The sequence below is a fragment of the Barbus barbus genome, assembly GCF_936440315.1.
Source record: "Barbus barbus genome assembly, chromosome: 49".
Classification (NCBI taxonomy): Eukaryota; Metazoa; Chordata; class Actinopteri; order Cypriniformes; family Cyprinidae; genus Barbus; species Barbus barbus.
The window spans coordinates 13,107,736-13,129,345 of NC_136727.1; the positions used below are offsets into that span (position 1 = coordinate 13,107,736).

General features: G+C 38.0%; 1 protein-coding gene across 2 annotated transcripts in view; it reads right to left on the reverse strand.

Moving 5' to 3' along the window:
- Positions 1-206: 206 nt before the first annotated feature.
- LOC306867671 (nuclear receptor subfamily 5 group A member 2-like) overlaps positions 207-21,610 on the reverse strand; it is a 58,623-nt gene continuing 37,219 nt past the window's right edge. Inside the window, exons 6-7 of one of the 2 annotated variants that reach the window (XM_079413472.1) lie at positions 19,272-19,419; positions 207-2,011 (exon numbers count right to left, since the gene is read on the reverse strand). In XM_079413472.1, the coding sequence (XP_079269598.1) occupies positions 1,764-2,011; positions 19,272-19,419 (396 nt within the window). In that variant the 3' untranslated portion in view covers positions 207-1,763. The remainder of the gene's footprint in view (positions 2,012-19,271; positions 19,420-21,610) is intronic. The other variant, XM_079413473.1, reaches the window with a different exon arrangement.

Consider the following 21,610-nt stretch of genomic DNA (forward strand, 5'->3'; position numbering starts at 1 on the left):
CCCACATGACCACATGAATGTAAACACCTCATTTCTTTTCAATCGTATAACATTAATACTTTATATATATGTACTTTTTATTTGACATATCGTAATTCACATCAGCACGGTTAGCTAGCATGGAAATGAAATAAGGCAAGACTCACATGACTGTGACATCACAAATTATTAATACTGATAGTTAAGGTTGTTTTTTTTTTCTTTTTCTCTACAGGCTTTGGTCTTGTGTTGACGGAGGCGGTATTTCTTCATACCGGCTCTGAGACTGCGCTGTGTTCGTATTCACATTTGTTGATGATCAAACTGCAAAATGTTCCAACCGAGATGAAAAATCTACACTAATAAATAGAAAAAAGTGTGTTTTGAGTTTTCGAGGGCGAATCTTAGTAAATACATTTCCAGGTCACAATGCATCCCACAAATAAAAAAAAATAAGAAATTATTTTTAAGTTTTATAGTCACGTTAATTTGGTAATTGTTAATAATTATTAATTCCTATTTCCATGGAAATTTAGCATTTTTACTCCCAAAATTTCTAATAAATGTTTATGTCTGGGCAACTTAGCACATTTACCTCAAAAATTATTTTTAATATGAATTATTTTCATTAATTATAACATTGTTACTAATTATTCATTATTATTTTCATCACAATGTAGCATATTTACAACCAAAATTATTTTATTATGAATTATATTTTTATTGTCATGATCGTTTAGCACATTTCCCTCCACAATTCTTTTTAATATGAATTATTTTAATTCGGTTCATAATAAAATGGTTAATGATTATTCATTCTTACTATCATAACAATTTAGAATTTTATTCCCAAAATTCTGTTTTATTGTGAATTTTTACATTTTTATTAATTGTCATGACAATTTAGCACATTTAACTCCAAAATTATTTTTTTCAGTGAATTTTTAAAAATAAATTAATAATAAAATTGCTAATAATTATTAATTCTTATAGTCATGACATTTAGCACATTTGCCTACAAAATTACTTTTTATTCAGTATTCAGAATAATTTATTATTTTTTTCCGTGCTATTGGACCAAATATTAGACATCAATAATTTCTCATTTCTTTCTTATGATTTTGAGATTAAATATGACCCGGACGTGTTCTTTTCCACTTTTGGTGATAAAATATAGGTAGAAGCAGCCTCAGAGTGACAAAGGAGAAGAAATGGCTGTCCATTTGAAAAGAGAGGGGTTTTTGGTGAGAGGTTGGAATAAAGTCTTAGTTGGCGCAGATGTGGGCAATGACTGGTTGTCCATCTTACCTCCGCCTACTGGCTCCGGCCCAGCTTGTGTGCCTTAAAACAGACAGAGGAAGGCCACATGGCCAGGTCCTAATGGAAACTTTGGGTCAATGCTGGCAAACCAGTCTTGAAAGAGCGCCCAGTCCTTTCCCAGTAATCTTAAACCCGCCACCTCAAGTCTGAGTGTAAGGTGGACATTTCGATCAGCTGCACACTCAACAAATAACGACTGACGGTCATGGTTCGACAATACTACGACAAATCCACAGTCTAGAGGTCATTATAACTCTGGATTCATTCATTTCTTTAACAGAAATGCATCTGCCCTTCGCCAAACCCTCGCTATGGGCTTCACAGATCCAAAGTGTCTGGCCCAGCGCAAACCCATGCAGTGAGTGCGCATCGGTCGAAGGCTATGTCTGGTGATGACGCTGGACTGAGGTGGTGCTGGGAGCAGTGTGTGCGATGTGTCAAGACAAAAGGCTCGCCGCCGGTCCTCAGGCACGTTTGGCGTGCAGCATCTCTATAAGAAGATTGTTACAGGGCACGTCACCGTTCAGGTGTTTGTAGTACAGATACTCCTCGGCCTGCAGGCTGATGGCCCGGATCTCCGGCAGCCGCAGCAGCAGCTGGCCGAACTTGTCTGTCTGCTGAGGATAGTTGCACATGACGTAGTCCAGCAGCGCCGCGTTGACCTGTTCCTGGACGCTTTCCACCAGGTGGAAGTTCTCCAGGTTCTTGACATCTGAAGAAAGATGAGATAAAGGCAATTTTGGGCTTACTGAAATGTGGATTGAGGTTATATACACTTTTTATTTTTTGATAATCAGAATCAGAAAACCAGTCTTGAAGTCTCATATACTCACTAAGGCTGTACTTATTTGAACAAAAATGCAGTAATATTATTGCAACTTAAAATAACTGTTTTCTATTTGAATAAATGTATTTTATTCCTGTGATCCATTTCTCCAGTCTTCAGTGTCACATGATCCTTCAGAAATCATTCTAATATTAATAATTTGGTGCTCAATAATTATTGGATTTCAGGATGCTTTGATGAACAAAAAAAGGCAGCATTTATCTGAAATATAAATATTTTCTAACATTATAAATGTCTGTTTAATGCATCCTAGCTGAATAACAGTATTCATTCAATTGTTTTTTGTTTTTTTGATACTGTAATGTATCACGGTTTCCACAAAAATATTAAGCAGCACAACTGTTTTAAGCATCGACAATAATAAAAATGTAATCAGCATATTAGAATGATTTTTGAATGATAATTTGAATGAGTTTTGCATTACAGGAATATATTACATTTTTACATGTTAGTTTAAATGGTGATCATATTGTCCGTTATATTGCACTGCATTGTGGCCTTATTGATCAAAGAAATGCAGCCTTTGTGGGCATAAAATACTTCTTTCAAAAACATAAAGAAACCATAATTATTCCAAACTTCTGAATGGTAGCGTACATATATTTTTTATTCCATGCTTAAAATCTCTGGAGATTTTGATGAGAAAGCAAATTAATTTGGGGAAACAGATCTCCAGGGATCAAGATCTCAAATGCCTCTTAATTTTTCATCAGATTTTTATGCTCTACATTTTCCTCGTCATGTCTTTAATTTATGGCGTGTTAATGTGTAGCGGTGAGCTGCATGTGTTCCTGTGTTTCAGATGTTTCTGTGGCGGCAGGAGCTGCTAATGAATCCCTGGCGTGTGGCTCTATTTAATCAGGTTTTGAGGGGCCACCTCATGTGATCTTTTATTTATCCCTTTGACCCGGGGTTGAACGGGAGCGTGGTCATCCCGCTGTAGTCCCTCCTAATGGAGACTGCTGGGGTCCGAATGATTGTGAAAGCACTCGGACCCACCCAGCCGTATCTAATGAGCCAGCTGACACTTCTCTGCGAGCTCTCTTTTCCCCTAAAAATAATCGAGACTGCCTCGGCCGACAAAAAAAAAAAAGAGGGGGTGTAGGGGAAGTGACTCCATCAGCAATGTAATGAGGTCTATAGAACAAGCCGCGAGTCCTTCATGGCGCTGGTGAGGATGTTTGACCCCTGGGTGACACCAGCAGGCACAATCAAGACAAGGAACGGGGAGGGGTTAACCAGAAGATGACCAATTACAAATCTCGAGCTCCAGACGGGTTATTTTAGCCCTCGTGAAAAGCGGTAAACAAACAGACCTGTCAGTCAAGCTGTTTTTGAGGGTGAGAGTTTTAAGGAAGCCTCTCAAGTACAGAGCAAGAGTGGCGGAAAAACTTGAACAGTCTGTCTGTCATTCTTTGTATTATGTCTATCTATCTGTCTGTCTGTCTATCTATCTATCTATCTATCTATCAATCTATCTCTCTGTCTGTCTGTCTATCTGACTCTGTCTATCTATCCATCTGTCAGTCTGTGTCTGTCCGTCTGTCTGTCTGTCTGTCTATCCGTCTATCTGTCTGTCTTTCTGTGTCTGTCTGTCTATCTATCTGTCTGTCTGTGTCTGTCTGTCTCTCTATATTTGTCTCTCCATATATTGTCTGTTCTGTATTTCAGTTTTAGTTTCAGGAAATGTTAAATGTTTGGGGAAAGTTCTGAGTGCCAACTTGCAGAATAATTTTTCTTAACTGTATGACCCGATTTACTGAATTTCCAAGTGTAGTTATTATGGTTTCTCATTAGAAATTTCTGCAAGTAAGTTGTGGCTCTTTCATTTCTCCATACTAATTAAAAAAAGACATTACAATAAAAAAGTCCAATTTTAATTGCTAATTATTGTGGGGCCGTGTTTGAACATGAAAAACCGAAGCACGGGGAGGGGTTAAAAGAGTCGACAGATCGATGACAATGGCTTGATCTCTTCCGCTCCGAGCAAGAGAGGCAGGTTGTGAGGAGAGAATTAACGTGTTTGTTTAATTTATCCATGACAAGAAACACTTAATCATGCCCTGCTGACAGATACCAAAAAAAGCAGGAAAAACGTACAAGCAGCAGTAATCCAGTCAGGTTGAAGCATCGCATGGTAAGCACTCTTATTTTCTATCTCAACATTTAGTCACTGTGGGACTAATTATCAACTTTTTCTCTTCTTTTTTTCTTTCTTTCATAAAACAGCCTTAGTTTGCACTAGGACTGGGATGTAGCCTGCCTCTAAACCCTTAGGTCCTGAGGAATACATTGTTCATTTGACTAGCGCTCATGCTAGACGACCTCTCATATCCACTCGCAGACACCCCCAGCACCACCCCTCGCCTTGTGATATGCTGGGATGCTTTTTAATTAGAAAGGTTTTTCTAAGTGAAAAAAAAAGATCATTCCACGAGAAATTCATGCCGGCAACCCCCCAAAGCCCTCGTGAGGTTGGTTCATTTGTACACTGACATGGATGCACAAATATAGCAAGACCGCGTTCGCCATACGCAAAATTGTTCATCAGCTCACTACAGCAATGGCATATTGATTACAATTTTTTAGTATGCATATTGCATATAAAGATATACACGGATATGGAATTTCACCGCTAATAGTTTAGTCAATGTACAATTCAATCATAATGCCAAATTTGAAAGGCAAATGATGAATCCATTGACATTTCTAGCAGGCTAATGTCAGTGTAATGAACGACTTCCTGTTGGAAGCTAATCAGAAACAAATATTGTTTAAAAGCAGGGCGATTCAGGACAGTATTGTGTATTTGCAAAGGTTTATGACTGTGTACAAAGAGTCTCAAAGGGCAAAACATCTCCCTCCCTTTGGCTTTACAGCATACTGTAATTATATAGTCAGTCAAGTATGTCAAAATTTCATCTTTATTCATCATTAACTTTATTCCAGATTCGCACCAATCAGGAAGTGGGGCGGTGCATGAACTTCGAATAATCCAGCCCCTGAACTTCTGCTTGTGGCCAATGTCCACCTGGTCACTGCTGATAATATTTACTCAATGCGTTTTACTTTTGTTTAGGTGGTTTAGAAATATTTTGAGAGCTTTTGGATGCAAAATCATTCGCAACAGTGATCCATCTAAACTTTATTCTCTTTAACATTGCATATCAATGAGCTCATCGCTTGTTTGTTCTTGCTGACAAAGCCACGTAAAGCCAGGAGGGATGTGAAGGGCTCAATCTGCTCGTCCCTGGTCACCTCTGACCGCTATGAAAGGGAATTAAACAGGACTGATACAGTTGGGGATATATTAAGTCAAATGTAAGCCCGTCATAGCGGTGCTGAGCAGGTAGAAGAGACGTCCCGGTCGCCCAAGGATGGATTAGATGCCGCGTACTTGACGCGGGGAGGGAGGGTATAAAACGCCTTAGGTGTGATGAAATAAACACGAGAAGCTGGGGCAAACGTTTCTTGTTACAAATGCTAGCTGAAAGGCACTCTGCCTGCTCTTAAGGTGAGAGAAAATATATTTACATCTGCTTATCTTTTGGCGCAATCACTGTCAGGAGCTCGCAGGTTCAGGGTGTGGGCTGAACCCACTATAATGATCATGATAAAACTCTCTCTGTTTGGAAGGTAATAAATGAAATGGCTTCATTAACAGTGAGCTGAGTCTATCTATCTATCTATCTATCTATCTATCTATCTGTCTGTCTGTCTGTCTGTCTGTCTGTCTGTCCTATCTTCTGTCGGTGTGTCTGTCTGTCCGACTATCTATCTATCTATCTATCTATCTATCTATCTATCTATCTATCTATCTATCTATCTATCTATCTATCTATCTATCTATCTATCTATCTATCTATCTATCTATCTATCTATCTGTCTGTCTGTCTGTCTGTCTGTCTGTCTGTCTGTCTGTCTGTCTGTCTGTCTGTCCTATCTTCTGTCGGTGTGTCTGTCTGTCCGACTATCTATCTATCTATCTATCTATCTATCTATCTATCTATCTATCTATCTATCTATCTATCTATCTATCTATCTATCTATCTATCTATCTATCTATCTATCTATCTATCATTTCTGGGAAAAAAGTGTCTGAAATACCATCAATTTGAGAGACGTATTTCTGAGAAATGGGTTTCTGAGACTCTCTCGACTCCTTCCTGTCCATCTTTATCTTTATCGCCTCTGAGCATCTGTATATTTGCATTCAACACATCGTTGTGCCAGTTGATTGCATGCGCAGAAATGGGGAGGCGTGTTGAACTCTTCTTGTCTATAATAAAGTGACAGAAAATCATTCAGGGGTCAAGTATCCCCCAAAAACTATACCTGTAGTCCAGATCCTGCCCTTAGTGGAAACCACACACCTAATGAGGTCATTAAAGCCAAGTCTCCATCGATATCTCTCTCTTTTTTTCCCCCTCTTCCCCCCTTTTTTTTTTGACAAATTTGAATGAATAATTCAACAGCGCCTGGGGATGTATATTTCCTGAGTGAAGGACAGTTAACCATAGCATTATTTTTCCTCCTTTTATATGACTACTTTTTAAATTTTTTTATATTCATGTTTGACCATCACAGTGTTTGCTTTGAATAAAAAAAGTAGCCAAGTAATCCTGCATGTGTTCACCCAAACGATGGTGTTCTTTTCTCAGTTTTTGTCTTTCTCTCACACGCATACTAAAGCTGATTCTGTATTTTGCTAGATGTGAGCGTAAATTCTGGTTTAATTCATTCCGCTTAGAAGATGCAGTCTCCTTTACCTCGAGGGTAACATTACATGATGTGTTTGTAAGCTTCCTGTCAAAGCTAAGCTAATTTGTGGAGCTTTAGCTTAACTACTGGCAAGAAGAATAAAAGTAATAAAATATCATCATAAGATGTGAAGCACTCAGAGATTATAATACATCAAATTAAGCATATTTTTAATTCCCAAATTCCTCAGATAACTGCTGGACAATGAATGATTTAGATTTTCTAAGACCAAAATAATTGAAGAAAATATGCTACATATTTGTTGTAGACAGCATGGTGTAAGGAAACATATTTTTCAAATTGAAAATATATAAATTAATCCTGCAAATGCCAAAATATACTACAAAATTGCAGCAAGAAAATACATTTCTAATCTTGTAATACATTTTATATATATATATATATATATATGAAAAATAGTAATAAATAATAATATATATATGAAAATACATAATACAAAAAATATATTCCATAATACGAAAAATATGTATTAAAAAAAAATCAGAATATATCAATTTTTGTTTTGCAAACATGTAAACATAGCACTATTGTTCCATTTTAAAATGTTTTATATGTGTTGCATTCTCAGCAGTGCTTTAAGCGGCACAATAGCAAGTATTTGCATAAACTACTTATTTTACGGACTCTTTTTTCTTTTAGGCCAAGTACTGTTATGGTAGAACAACAATTTGAAGTTGAACATGAAGAATAGCACATCTAGATGAATGGCGCAAACATTTGAAGGTAACTCCATCATCCTAAACATGCTCTAACACGTTAAGCCCCTCCTCCTCTCCATCATTTCCTGTCCTCAATCTCATTGTCCATACTGTCATAAAAATGGCAACCAGACACATAATAGTCCGACAGCAAGATGGTCTCCAAGCATGGAAAACACCAGGAATAGACAACACCCTACTCGGCCACACTTCCCAGCATTCCCACTGTTGACAGACAACACACAGCCCTTGCCCACGTCTCTTAGTGACCTCATGTCTCTCCTGCCATTCTTGTTAAACCTTCTCCCCCAAGTGAGACAATGTTTAGATGAATTCTCATTTCTATATTTGTCCCTGTAGTGTGACACCCGTCCAATCCCACACCATCCGTACAGGTTTACATTACAGGAAGACTGATGACGGGGCATTTTTTCCAATCAGAAGGCGGTGCAGGCATTCCTCAGCTTTGTTGCTTTAAATACAATGATGGGGGGAGGAAGGAGAGGTGGATAAAAAGGAGAACAAGAGACATGGTAGCAGCACCTGTCGGCTCATTTGTGCCGTCACGTTTAACAGCGAGCTCCGGTTACAGGGGACGGTTTTAGGGCTTAGCTGCTCTCTCGTGCCCCACGGATGATCACTGAACACATGAATGTCTTTGTGATACTGATTTTGACAGATGTTTGATAGCAACTTTATATTCACAAGCCAAAGCCATCCGTTAAGTCACAACTTTAAAAGACGTATCTGTGAGAACGATTTTATAAATAGAATACTTTGTTTTAATATAAAAGTCAGTTTACTTGGTGTACTTAGCTTGTACATGTAATGAAGTACTGCATTATAATGAATTATATGCATTATAATACATAACAATTCTAATTACATGGTTATAATTTGTCAGTTGTGGCATTATGCTTTCTAATATATATATATATATATATATATATATATATATATAATTTTACAGGCAATTTAACAGTCAGCCAGTAATTATTATAAATATAAATAATTTATATATATTTACACACACACAATTCAAATTTATAGTACATTATTATATTTTAATTAAAAAAGAATGTCCAGTCAGCTAGTCATTATTATTATGACTATAAATTATTATTAATTTAACTTTTATATTATGCATATACGTTTTGAGATATAAAATAATTTTATACGTTATTTATACATTGTTATATATTTTACATATATAACATCAGATAGAGGGATGAAACTCTAAAAGTGCTGAACTTCTTAGCTGGTAAAACATCTATGTGTTGAATCACCCAATAATAAAATGTGACATTCTGTAGTTTTGTCTCATATTCATCTTTTAATCATATTTGTAAATGTCTTGACTCCACAGCCAACAGAGCAATTTTGTCTTTACTGTTCCAAAACTTTTGGAGGGCACTGTATGTACAGGTGCTGGTCATAAAATTAGAATATCATGAAAAAGTTGATTTATTTCAGTAATACCATTCAAAAAGTGAAACTTGTATATTAGATTCATTCATTACACACAGACTGATATATTTCAAATGTTTATTTCCTTTAATTTTGATGATTATAACTGACAACTAATGAAAGTCCCAAATTCAGTATCTCAGAAAATTAGAATATCAATTAAGACCAATGCAAAAAAAATGATTTTTTAGAAATGTTGGCCAACTGAAAAGTATGAACATGAAAAGTATGAGCATGTACAGCACTCAATATTTAGTTGGGGCTCCTTTGGCCTGGATTACTGCAGCAATGCGGCGTGGCATGGAGTCGATCAGTCTGTGGCACTGCTCAGGTGTTATGAGAGCCCATGTTGCTCTGATAGTGGCCTTCAGCTCTTCTCAATTGTTGGGTCTGGCATATTGCATCTTCCTCTTCACAATACCCCATAGGTTTTCTATGGGGTTAAGGTCAGGCGAGTTTGCTGGCCAGTCAAGAACAGGGATACCATGGTCCTTAAACCAGGTACTGGTAGCTTTGGCAGTGTGTGCAGGTGCCAAGTCCTGTTGGAAAATGAAATCTGCATCTCCATAAAGTTGGTCAGCAGCAGGAAGCATGAAGTGCTCTAAAACTTCCTGGTAGACGGCTGCGTTGACCTTGGACCTCAGAAAACACAATGGACCAACACCAGCAGATGACATGGCACCCCAAACATCAATCACCGTGGAAACTTTACACTGGACCTCAAGCAACGTGGATTATGTGCCTCTCCTCTCTTCCTCCAGACTCTGGGACCTTGATTTGCAAAGGAAATGCAAAATTTACTTTCATCAGAGAACATAACTTTGGACCACTCAGCAGCAGTCCAGTCAAGACGCTTCTGACGCTGTCTCTTGTTCAAGAGTGGCTTGACACAAGGAATGCGACAGCTGAAACCCATGTCTTGCATATGTCTGTGCGTGGTGGTTCTTGAAGCACTGACTCCAGCTGCAGTCCACTCTTTGTGAATCTCCCCCACATTTTTGAATGGGTTTTGTTTCACAATCCTCTCCAGGCTGCGGTTATCCCTATTGCTTGTACACTTTTTTCTACCACATCTTGTCCTTCCCTTCGCCTCTCTATTAATATGCTTGGACACAGAGCTCTGTGAACAGCCAGCCTCTTTAGCAATGACCTTTTGTGTGTTGCCCTCCTTGTGCAAGGTGTCAATGGTCGTCTTTTGGACAACTGTCAAGTCAGCAGTCTTCCCCATGATTGTGTAGCTTACAGAACTAGACTGAGAGACCATTTAAAGGCTTTTGCAGGTGTTTTGAGTTAATTAGCTGATTAGAGTGTGGCACCAGGGGTCTTCAATATTGAACATTTTCACAATATTCAAATTTTCTGAGATACTGAATTTGGGACTTTCATTAGTTGTCAGTTATAATCGTCAAAATGAAAGGAAATAAACATTTGAAATATATCAGTCTGTGTGTAATGAATGAATCTAATATATAAGTTTCACTTTTTGAATGGTATTACTGAAATAAATCAACTTCTTCGTGATATTCTAATTATAAACATACAATACATTATATCAAGAATGATTGACTAATGATTGTTGGGAAAAGATATATTTAAAAGTAATACATTACAATATTACGTTACTATCATTGCGTAATGATAGTATGATATAATATGAAAAGTATGATATTTCATTGTAAATTTAAAAGTAATGCATTACTTTTCTAGTTACTTGAACAAGTAATTAGATTACATAACTCAGATTACTTGTAATGCGTTACCCCAACACTGATTGTAAACTATTATAAAATATATAATTCAATGTTTATTTTACAGTATTGTGAATACGTTTATTATTTATATTTTTTATTATAAATACACATATTTACATTTTGTAATATAAATTTTACAGGTTTACTGTACAGATTTATGATTTTTTTTTGCCTTTTTATAATTTTATGCCATTGACAATACCTACAGTATGGCATCTGAAAACTGAACATGATAGAATTATAAAAAATAAATATAAATGATTTATTTATACACAAACAGCTTACAAACTATTCAGACAGTACTGCTTTCAAGGGGCACGTCTGCTCATCTGTGTGGTGTATGTTTGACCCGAGTGCTCATGAGGGCTGAGTGTTTTCCTTCTACTGTGACCGAGTCACTTTTATAGATGTCCACGGCACAGAACTCTTTCTATGAAATCGATTGAGAAATGACAGGGGGAGTTTATGTTAGAGCTTGTGTAATGCCCTTATCTGTGTTTGCGTGCAATGTTTAAATAAGACCTGGCGGCTACCTGATCAATAGATACATCCTATCACATCCACAGCGGCTCGCATCTCCCCAGCCAGATTGAAGGTCCCGGGCTAGCAGGCTCTCTTCGCAAGCCAAGAGAAATTGCAGAATTTAATTGGCACGTTATAAGGTAGCATTGCACCCGTAGACGAGCTAGTGAGACCTCAAGTCACGTAAGAAAGAAGAAACAGGAGAAAAACCTCAGATATACACAGGGAACAACAACAAGGCCCCTTTACAATGCACAAAAACGCAAAGCACGACCGCGGTGAGAGTGAATAATGAACTTCAGCCCATTGATCGGAAAAACAAAGCCTGTATATGTTTGTCCCGGCAGGACCGCAGGTCTCATAAATCTTTAAGGGTGATCTGTTTTTGCCACGCCGTTCCTTTTCAAATGCATCCCTTTCAATTCATATGATAGACAGAAACAGCGGGCTATTATTATTTTATAGCGCGCAAGTCCATTATACTTGGAAATGAATATGTGTATTGCTAGTTAAAGCTACGAATGATCGCTAAAGGTGCGGCTACCGAATCGAATGCAAAAGTCCAGAACATTACGGATATTGATAGTTGTTGTTAGCGGTGAATCTTGTAGCATCGCAGGCCAGGTATCATAAAAATGGCACCCAAGCGCTCTGTTCTGGGACAAGTATCTGCACAAACAGGCAGAAAGCAGCCGGAGCTCGTATGATTGATATTTCCAGTGCAGATATCACTTAGGAAACACCTGACATGAGCGGGGCATGTTCCGGACCCAGCCTGCCTGCTAAGTACTGGATCGTGAGCCAGCTAGCGTGTTATGCAGCCGGTAATAAAAGTTGGTCATTGATTTTCTGTAGTTGCTTGTAACAGTTAATGTTGATACATCAATAGCTAAAGGAAAGCACAAGCTTTAATAGGAGGCTAAAAATGTGGAAATATGGGAGGCTTGGGCGTTAAATCACAGAATCTATCCCCCAGATCGATAAGACAGTTACAGCAAGTGTCCCTCTGCTTTCCTAATGTTTTACAATAAACTGACAGCTTGTAATAAGGCTCTGGCAGAGGCAGAGGAAGAGAGGAATCTGACGGGACAGAGGAAGAATTGTGAGATGGAGAGGGAAAACAAGTAGCTATAGCTCAGTGTATTCTCAATCACTTCATCCACAGATTTTGGCGAAGGCAAATCCAGCCAGTCTGTGCTTTCTGAAAGTGGGGAAAACTTTTACAAACAGTTCACGGATGCGCGGTTCACCTGAGATGGGTTTTTTAGTGCCAGATCGTGTTCTGGATTCAGTGAGGTTTTGCTGGTACTGTTCAGGCCCATGAACATGGAACTGCAATTATAAAATGCTTAAAAAGATAATATGATTATGCTTTCAGTTAAACGTTGTTATTGTTAACGAAAACCATTAAAAATGGATTTTGTTCATTTAAATAGAAAATAAAACATGAATATTATATAAATAAGATGAAAAACGTAACCTTTTATACAAATGAAATGAAATTATTCAAATTAAATTGTAATGTTGCCTTGTGAAGTAAATATTTGAAATCTACAAATATATGTAAAAACTAATACAAACGACAAAAGCACATAAAATTACTAAAACATACTAACATTTACATGAAATTGTAAAAATGAAAGATAATTTTAAATGTAAAAAAATTATAATATTATATAAATGATACTAAATTATAGAAATATTATATAAATGATACAAAAAAAATAAATGATAATGTTTTTCCTTAAAAGAATTAAAATTTTAATGTCATAATATTATGGCTTTATTCTTGTAATTTTTACTTTTTAATTATTAATTTAACTACATATATGTATGCATATTACATATGACCAATATTAATACTACTACTACTAATAATAAGATTCTGAAAATAAAATTATGATGTGACATAGTTTTAGCTACTTTAATTTCATAATGCTACAACTTTCTAATACTTTGTTTTTTCCCCCTTTAATAAAGAAAAAGTCGAAAGTAAAAATTACAAGAATAAAACCATAATATTATGATATTCAAATTTGAATATTTACAATTTTAATGTCATAATATTATGATTTTATTCTTGTCATTTTTACTTTTGAATTTTTACTTTATTAATTGAACTTTTACTGTGGGCACTAAAACGCTGTTGTACAGTGTAGTACTCTTAGTACCATTCACCATGTTTTACCATACTTAAATCCATTCAGCAGAAACTGTGGAATAAAAAGTCTTGGCCTGATAATATTTCAATGCCAGTGATTTGGGTCAAAATTAGATTATAGAATTGAGCTTCCAGTGTAACGCTAAAATCACAAAACAAAACCTCTATCTGTCAAGAGTAATACACAGAGTTCATCTCTCCTTTATCAAGAGTAAATCCATAGATGTAGATTCTTGCCCACGTTACTTATCTGAAGAGTTTGTAGACATTCAGATAACGACGCTAATGGCTAACGATCGCCAATCACACTTAAAGTTGTTTGCAATTTAAAGCTAATCATAAAGTAATGTGTAGTAACAGATAAAGAACAAAAAGCAAAGAGATAAAAGCAAATTGCAACCACGACACAAGCAAAGTGTCGAAATCGGAGCGGAATGGACGGAATTCGGCGAACTGACTGAATGCATGACAAAAGCTAGTGGGGCTAAAGGTAAAGTGCCATCCTTTCACTCCCATTTAAAAGCACGAGCCCGCTGCCGCGTTGCACCGTGTCCACAGATATCAGCGGCTTTTAAAGCCTGATAAAGTCTGAAAGCCTCTTAAGGCTCCTAATGAGGTTGCCGTTTCAAAGAGAGCCTCTCGCCGAAGCGCCAGAAGTGAGGCTTTTGATTTCTGTCTCGTGGAATGAAAGGACAGCGGGCAAAAGAAATAACCCTTAAATATTAGGGTCATTGCACGGGCCCACTTCCTCCTCTCCACCAGATTTGTAAAATATCAGAGCACTCAGGACTGATTGGAAGGTTTTGCACTTTTGAGCGAAATCTAAATGAGCATGTTTGGTGACAACAACAAGCGTACGCATTGAATAAGCAGGGAAGAGCTGCCACGCATTGTCACAAATCACGGAAAATAAATTCCAACATGTGCTTCGCCGCGTCAATGTGTTTTCAAAGGGTGTCCGCACACACATGCGCTTGCTTTATATGTGTATTGATTAGAGCTGGGCCTCACATCTTCCACATGACTTACAACCCGTCAGTGCCAAACTGCTTGGCTCACAAGAAAAACCTGCTCCTATTATCTTGCATTTAATTAAGACATAGCTGCAGTTTTATGCACCATTATTTGGCCCCCGGCCGGGGGTCTCCAAGGTGTAAATATTGAACCGTCCCAGCCCTCGAATGTTAATCAATCCCAACCGACTTCCAAATTATTTGGTCTGTTTCAGGAAATGAATATTTGCTCCTGTTATGAGCCTTTGCGCATGCATTACTGATCTCCCCTCTCTTCGCACAAGGGTAGACGTATCGATTCAGATCAAGGAAACAAGACGGGCCGGCTTAATTAGCGCTTACCTATGTGGGAACTGCCTTATTTGCTCCTTTAAAGCGAGAGTAAAGGGGAAACGGCTGCGTGCCGTGACTGTATGCGGTGTTGTTCAGAGGTGTTTTGAAGAGACCCCACAGCCAAGCCTCAGGGACTTGAGATGCATCCCATCTCGTAGTCAAGTGTTGATGCCATGAGCGGAATATTGTTATACCTGTGTCCTCTACATTTTGATGATAAGGAAGTCGAAATGCGAATTATGTCGATAATTTTAATTTAAAAATAGCTGATGAAAATACGGCAAGGACAGTTTGCATATTTTGGTTACATTTCTTTAATATATAAAATTATTAGGTGTAATATCTCATCAACGAATCCTATTTTGCCCACTATATGGCATTTAAGGCACACATTAGCAAAATTCATGGTAAAAAAAGGCCCATTGTCAATAGTGTCGAAATGGACAAAGCACAGAAGTCACTTTCAAAATTTGCAAAATGTGCATTGGGAAATCTTTCTTCCTTGCGTGAAATTCCTGATTGTGTGGATGCCAATTGAAATTAATGGATTTTGTCCAAAAATGTTGGACAAAAATTGCTGTGCAGTGGCATAAAAGTAACTGACTGAAATGAATGAATATGACATGAAATATTGACTAAATTTAAAAGAGTTACTAAAAAAGTCTGAAACAAAATAACTGTGTAAAGATTAATACTGTTCATCCACCTAAAATCGCTCATAGTTTACCCAAAAAGTCATATTCATATTCTTATTCATATTCAAAATGTGACTTTCTTTCTTTTGTTACCACCAAAGAAGATATTTTGAGGAATGTTTTAAAGGTCCATACAATAAAAGTGAATGGTGTCTCTTTTTGGCCGAAATGTTTTCCTCTGACCCTGGTTGACTCAGAGTTCATGAGTCGTTTTTTTGATAACTGTATCAATGTCTAACCATTTTTCAGTGGCTACCACCATTTTAGCATGGCATAGTTAAAAATATTAAGTTAAAAACAGTTAGTAAAACGTGTCTCAAAACGTTCTTGAGGTGTTACTGAAATGTTGGCATCTTTTCAAAAATGTCCACTTTAATCGTCTCTACCCCCTTTAAACTCCACAAGAACATTGTTCACCCTTCAGCACCTTTCCTGCTGTTGAGGAAATCAATGTCTTGGTCGTAATTATTTAACCATTGATAAAGCCTTCAGCTCCTGCTAGCACCAAAGCACCTATTCAACACTGAGACTGACAGTGGGAAAGATAAAGACGCTTTGGCTGGCGGAAAAGTGTGAGAAGTGATCGGCTGACTGCCATCGGTCCTCTCGACAAGCTGGAGGGCTCGAGGAGACAAGTGACTGCTCCCGGGTCAACTCATGTCTCTCCTCCTCTTTATTGACACTTAGCTTTACAAAGAGCCCCCCTGGGCTCCCCGACAGTGACACATTGCGATGGTTTGGCCGTGTTGAGAGTGAACAGACACTAACTTAAAGCGGTGGGGAGTGGAACGGAGTGGGTAAGTGCGATTTTGATTTCCTTTAACAGGCTTCATTTGTAAATGCAATACGGAGACACTGCATTTAATGAATACGAGATGAATACGCTGATGCACTGGATTTGATGTTTTAATGTCATGGAGGCCAGACGGCCTCCAAATGTTGACCTTGTGTGTGTGGCCTTGGGTTTACCAGCACATTTACCTCATAACTGATTCTGTTTTAGGATTCATTCAAAAAAGACAGACTTCATGAAAGATGTTTGGTATGAAATTGTAGTATCACGACAACAGCTGCTACACTGGTCCCAACACAAACGTTTATGTGCATATATATATATATATATATATATATATATATATATATATATGAATTAAAATGTATAATTTAATATAGTAAATGTCTAATTTTTACATTCATTAATATTTATTTTTAAATGAAAAAAATATATATATTAAATTTACAAATAAAATAAAAAATAAAATAAAATAAAAAAATCAATCAATCAGTCAATCTAATGTAACTGTCGTGGCAAAGCAATCTTGATGAAATTAGCAGAATTTTGTTCATGTAAGGTGTGGTCACTTTTACGGTTGTTTGACCATTTTTTGTGGGTGAAATCCTGTCCTCTGAATCGAAATTCATGCAATTAGGTATTTCGTGTGAGGGCAAAAAAATTCCCAACACAGATTTTGCAACAGGTTCATGTTGATCACGTGAATTTGCTGTGCTGACCATCATAAAATGCTTGGTTTGAAGGTGACTTCTGTGTGGCTTCATGCATTGCTACACTATTGACAATAAAAAGGACCTTTTTGTTGTGCAAATTTTTGTTTAGTTTTTTACTTTTTTAGCAATTAACATTTGGTTTAATGGTGCAAACATTTGCTGTAATGCAAGAATGCACCTTAATTATGAACGTACTTGCTAATGTTTAAGAAGGAACATTGTAGCAACATTGGTGTTTGGAAAAAATTCAAAATTTTTCTTTGTGGAAACAAGTTCTCCATTCAAAAAGGGTTGAAGAATGAGCAGCAGGTCGAGACAGACAGAAGTTCTCATAATTCCAATAGTTTTCATAAAGCACCATGGGATTTTCATGCTTCATTTAATTAACCTCTGACTGGCTTCTCAATAGCAACTGGCAAAGTGCTTTTCTCATCCGTGCACTTGTACGTACACAGAGCCCCCGCCACCCTTCACCCACTGGATACTATTAATTGGATCCATCTTTGATCGCAAGGCTTAGTTCTCTTAGTCTCTTGGTCTCTCTCAGCCTGGCACACAGCATGGGTGGGGTGAGCTGCTAGAACGGGGCAGTGCCTGGGGCGCTACACTCTCCTCAGGTGAGACTTTTATTATGGATGATGTTTCAGCCAAATTATTTACACCAGATTCCCCCCAAACTGCAACCAAAAAACCTCCGCTACGCAAAGCCGATCAACATAAACACAGCAAGGTTGAGACATCTAGAGTTTTCAGCACTGGTCTTTGGTCTTAGGAAGATGTGAGGAACCTTCTTCAAGGTGCAATGGGGGAGCTGGACATTAAGGCTTATGTCCTACTTCGTAGTTTCAAGTAGTTCAGGGATGCAGCAAACGGAACGGATGGGATCAAAGCACTTACGCCCCTAAACACATCATATTCTCTTTTCCGGAATCACAGGACAGAATAATCGTGACTGATGTGATGATGCAGAAGCGGATGGTCGGCATTAATATTCCATGTTCTTATGGGGCCAAACAGCCGGCCAGTCCTGTTATTTGATGCTGGTCTTTTATGGTGGAGACCTGCAGCTTTTGTGAATTGGCTACAAGAGCTGCCTTGACCTGTGAGCAATGGAACCTCCGATCATTTCAATGTAAAGCTAGCAGGCTAACAGAAGAGAAGCACTGAAGGTTACTGATAGCTAAAAGCAAAACTAAATGCACTCGGCACACAAAATATCTTGGAGCAAATGACCTCCTGATTTTCTCAACTCCAATAGAGAAAAAATGCAACCTTGGTTTTGTAAGTTTCCAAGTTGGAAGTATAGCTAGAATTTAGCTTAGTGTAGCTTAAGTAGCATTTAAATGCACTAATCCAATGTCTTCTGTTTTAATATCACATTCATTTTTATTTACATTTATTTGACTTAATAAGTAATAATAATAATAATAATTAATTCACCCCCCCAAAAAATTCTGTCATGATTCAAACATGGCAGGCCAAGATTTATCTTCTTGTAAACAGTCATTAGCTAGGTTTTCATTCACATATTTTGCGCAAATTTTGGGATATCGCATAAAATTTGCTAGATGGAAATACCAAGATAAACATAAAAAATGGAAACTGAAAATTCCTTAAGAGAATAGAACATGGCAAACTTTGGAATTTTGGAAATCTGAACTGGAACTTTGGAATTTTGGAAATTCGTTTTTCAGAATTTTGGAAATCTGAACTGAATTTGGGGAATTTGAATTGAATTTTGGAAATTCCAAAAATCTGGAAACTGTTTTTGACTGCACTGTTTAAACCACAAAACGTCTACTTCCATTTCTATTTTGCAGCAAATTTCCCCAGAAAATATGATTTGGTCTTTTGATCACACTGAAATGGCAATTTATTCATAGATTTTTTCTGAATTATGCATATTGATTTAGTGACGTACTGTAAGAAGACTGACGAAGAGTGAACGAGATATTTCAGCTACATGATTTTCTGAGAATAACAGTTTTGACAGACCAAACTATTCTGGCATCACTGTTAAAGGAGAGACGGTGGCATTCATAATGATGGTCTTATCGTACAGGGGGAAGTGAATGCGGACTTGTGGCTTATCTCAAGGTCCCTCAAGAACCTTGGGAGCAAGCAAGTGAGATTTGGATAATGCACAGAGGCCATAGCCCGCTTCTCTCCACCCCTACACCCCTTTCTCTGTACTCACCCAAGCTGAACAGCACCAGGAACTTGAGGCAGACAAACTCCCTCTGGTCCAGCTGGAGGGATTGTAGTTTGCTCACCAGCTCCTGCGCGTGACTCAGGAGGTTGTTGAGTGTGGCACCGGCTTGGGAGGCAATTAGGGCATAATCCACCTGAAGAGAAAGGGCGAGAGTGTTCACACACAAACATTAAAGGTATTACCACAAGCAACATGCCAGATCTCTGAAGGTTTGAAACATCTCAGGTATAGAGAGGTAGAAGGAGTGGGATTGCAAAAATAATTTGAGGACTAAAAGAAAGATTTTCAGAACACTCTTGCCATCTTCCAATGGTTGATCAAGCGTGTGCCATTGGTTAAACCAATCTGAGGTAATTATTGAGTTACGTATTTGGAATAGAAATGCTAAGTTTATTTTGAGAAGATGTGCTCATATTTGCTTTGGAACAACAAGAGTTGTTGGGGATGTTTTAAGAAAAGTTTAGGCCTTGTTCCTTATTCATCAAAAATTCTATTTCTTGAATCAGAATTTTACTTTAAAAGTTCAATCAGCCAGACGGCACTTGGCACCACCTTTCGAGTTTTTCAGTGCCGTCTGAAGTAAGCATGTAACCAGCTCTGGCAGCTCTACGTTTTATACGCCTCTCTCCCTTTCTCTCCTTCCCAGGCTCCTCTCTGCTCAGCAGGGACAGTGCGCTGGGCCGAGGTCTGAATGATAATCAGTATCAAACCAAGCGGGGAAGAGCTGCACGTTTCTCCATCCCTGGTGCCCAGACCCTCAGACCCCAGCGCCCCGCACCAGACGAGGGTGGTGGGGGTTGGAGAGGCGTGAGTGAGTGGGGGCCCCTGGAGGTCCCCCAGGCTACCGGGCCGAACCCTGTGCGGGACCCCCGTGGCCCTCTCCTCCCCTTTCAGGTGCACTTAATATCTGCAGCAGCAGCAAATTTGTCTTGGAGGCAAGTCCTTAGCTGCCACTCACTGTAAGCAGGCCATATTAAATTTTTATATTTATTGACAATTCATTACCATAATTGACTGTGCCAGGGTTTCTGGAAGAAGGTAGACTACGGGCCTCCTAAGCGTAAGGAGAGCTCCCTCTGAGCTAGATTTGCAATTAAAAACGCGGGCGGATTGGAATTTATTTATTGTGTAAATATGATACACTGGCTTGAGAATTGCAGATTTCTCACTGGCTGTTTTCGTTGATCTCTTCGAGGCTTATTTGAAGCTGCTGAAGTTGTCGATTAACTGGGATTTGACCAACTGACCAGGTGCTTCAAGCATTAGTAACCAGTTAAAGTCAAAGTAGTGGGATTAACCTTAAAAAAATACAAATAATAATGCAAAATACTGAAAATATTTAACAAACAATACTAATCTAAATAAAATTTTGAAAATGATGCATATTTATATAATTATAAGTATTTTAAAAATATAAACTACTGAAAATTCTGGTGAAAAAAAAAATCCTAAAACTTGTCGGTAAAATATGTTATTTGTGACATTTTTGTTCCATAATGACGACTGAGCAACAGTTGCAGCAAACCGTTTGTAGCAATATTCCCCAATTCATTCTAACATTGTGAATATCAGTGAATGCTTGATCTTGACAAAATACTGAGACCTGTATGAATATCATTATGATGATTTGGATTCTTCTGAAGGCCTGTGACCTTCAGAGTGAGAGACAGACAGACAGATACAGCAAAAGACGGGGTGGAGGGGAGATGTAGGTCTGTGGCATATTGGAAAGCCAACCATGTAGTGTCATGTGTCGCAGCACTTCAGGACTGTTCCCCCACAGTGCTTTGCTGCCATACCAACACTAGGGAGAAACAATGACACGTCCTCAAATAAGATGAGAGATGGTAGGCAGTTCAGTTGACAGTCACAAACAGTGTTGTGGAGTAACTAAATTTTAACGTATGTCAATTATTAGTACAGTTTTATATATATATATATATATATATATATATGCACTACACAGCAGTCTGAAGTTATATTATACTGAATTACTGAATCACAATATTGCTTTAATAACTGGCAGAGCGTTTGTTATGCATAAATCCGTGTTCATGCACGAGTGTGTTGTGTGGCCGGGCTGTCAGTAGTCTGCTTTGGAATAATAGGACGTAATGAACTGTTTGAGTCTTTGCCTTCTCTCTCCCCAAAGGCTTTTTTTTCAGCACCAGCTGTTCATTAGGCAAAATATGCAAACAAGGTCTGCCCCCCCCCCAACCTCGCTAATCAAACATAGAGGCACGCTACGCAGAGCACTCGCAATCCAGACAAATCAAAGATAGCGAGCACTGTGAGCTCTCACAGATCTCCAGATGTGATATCTA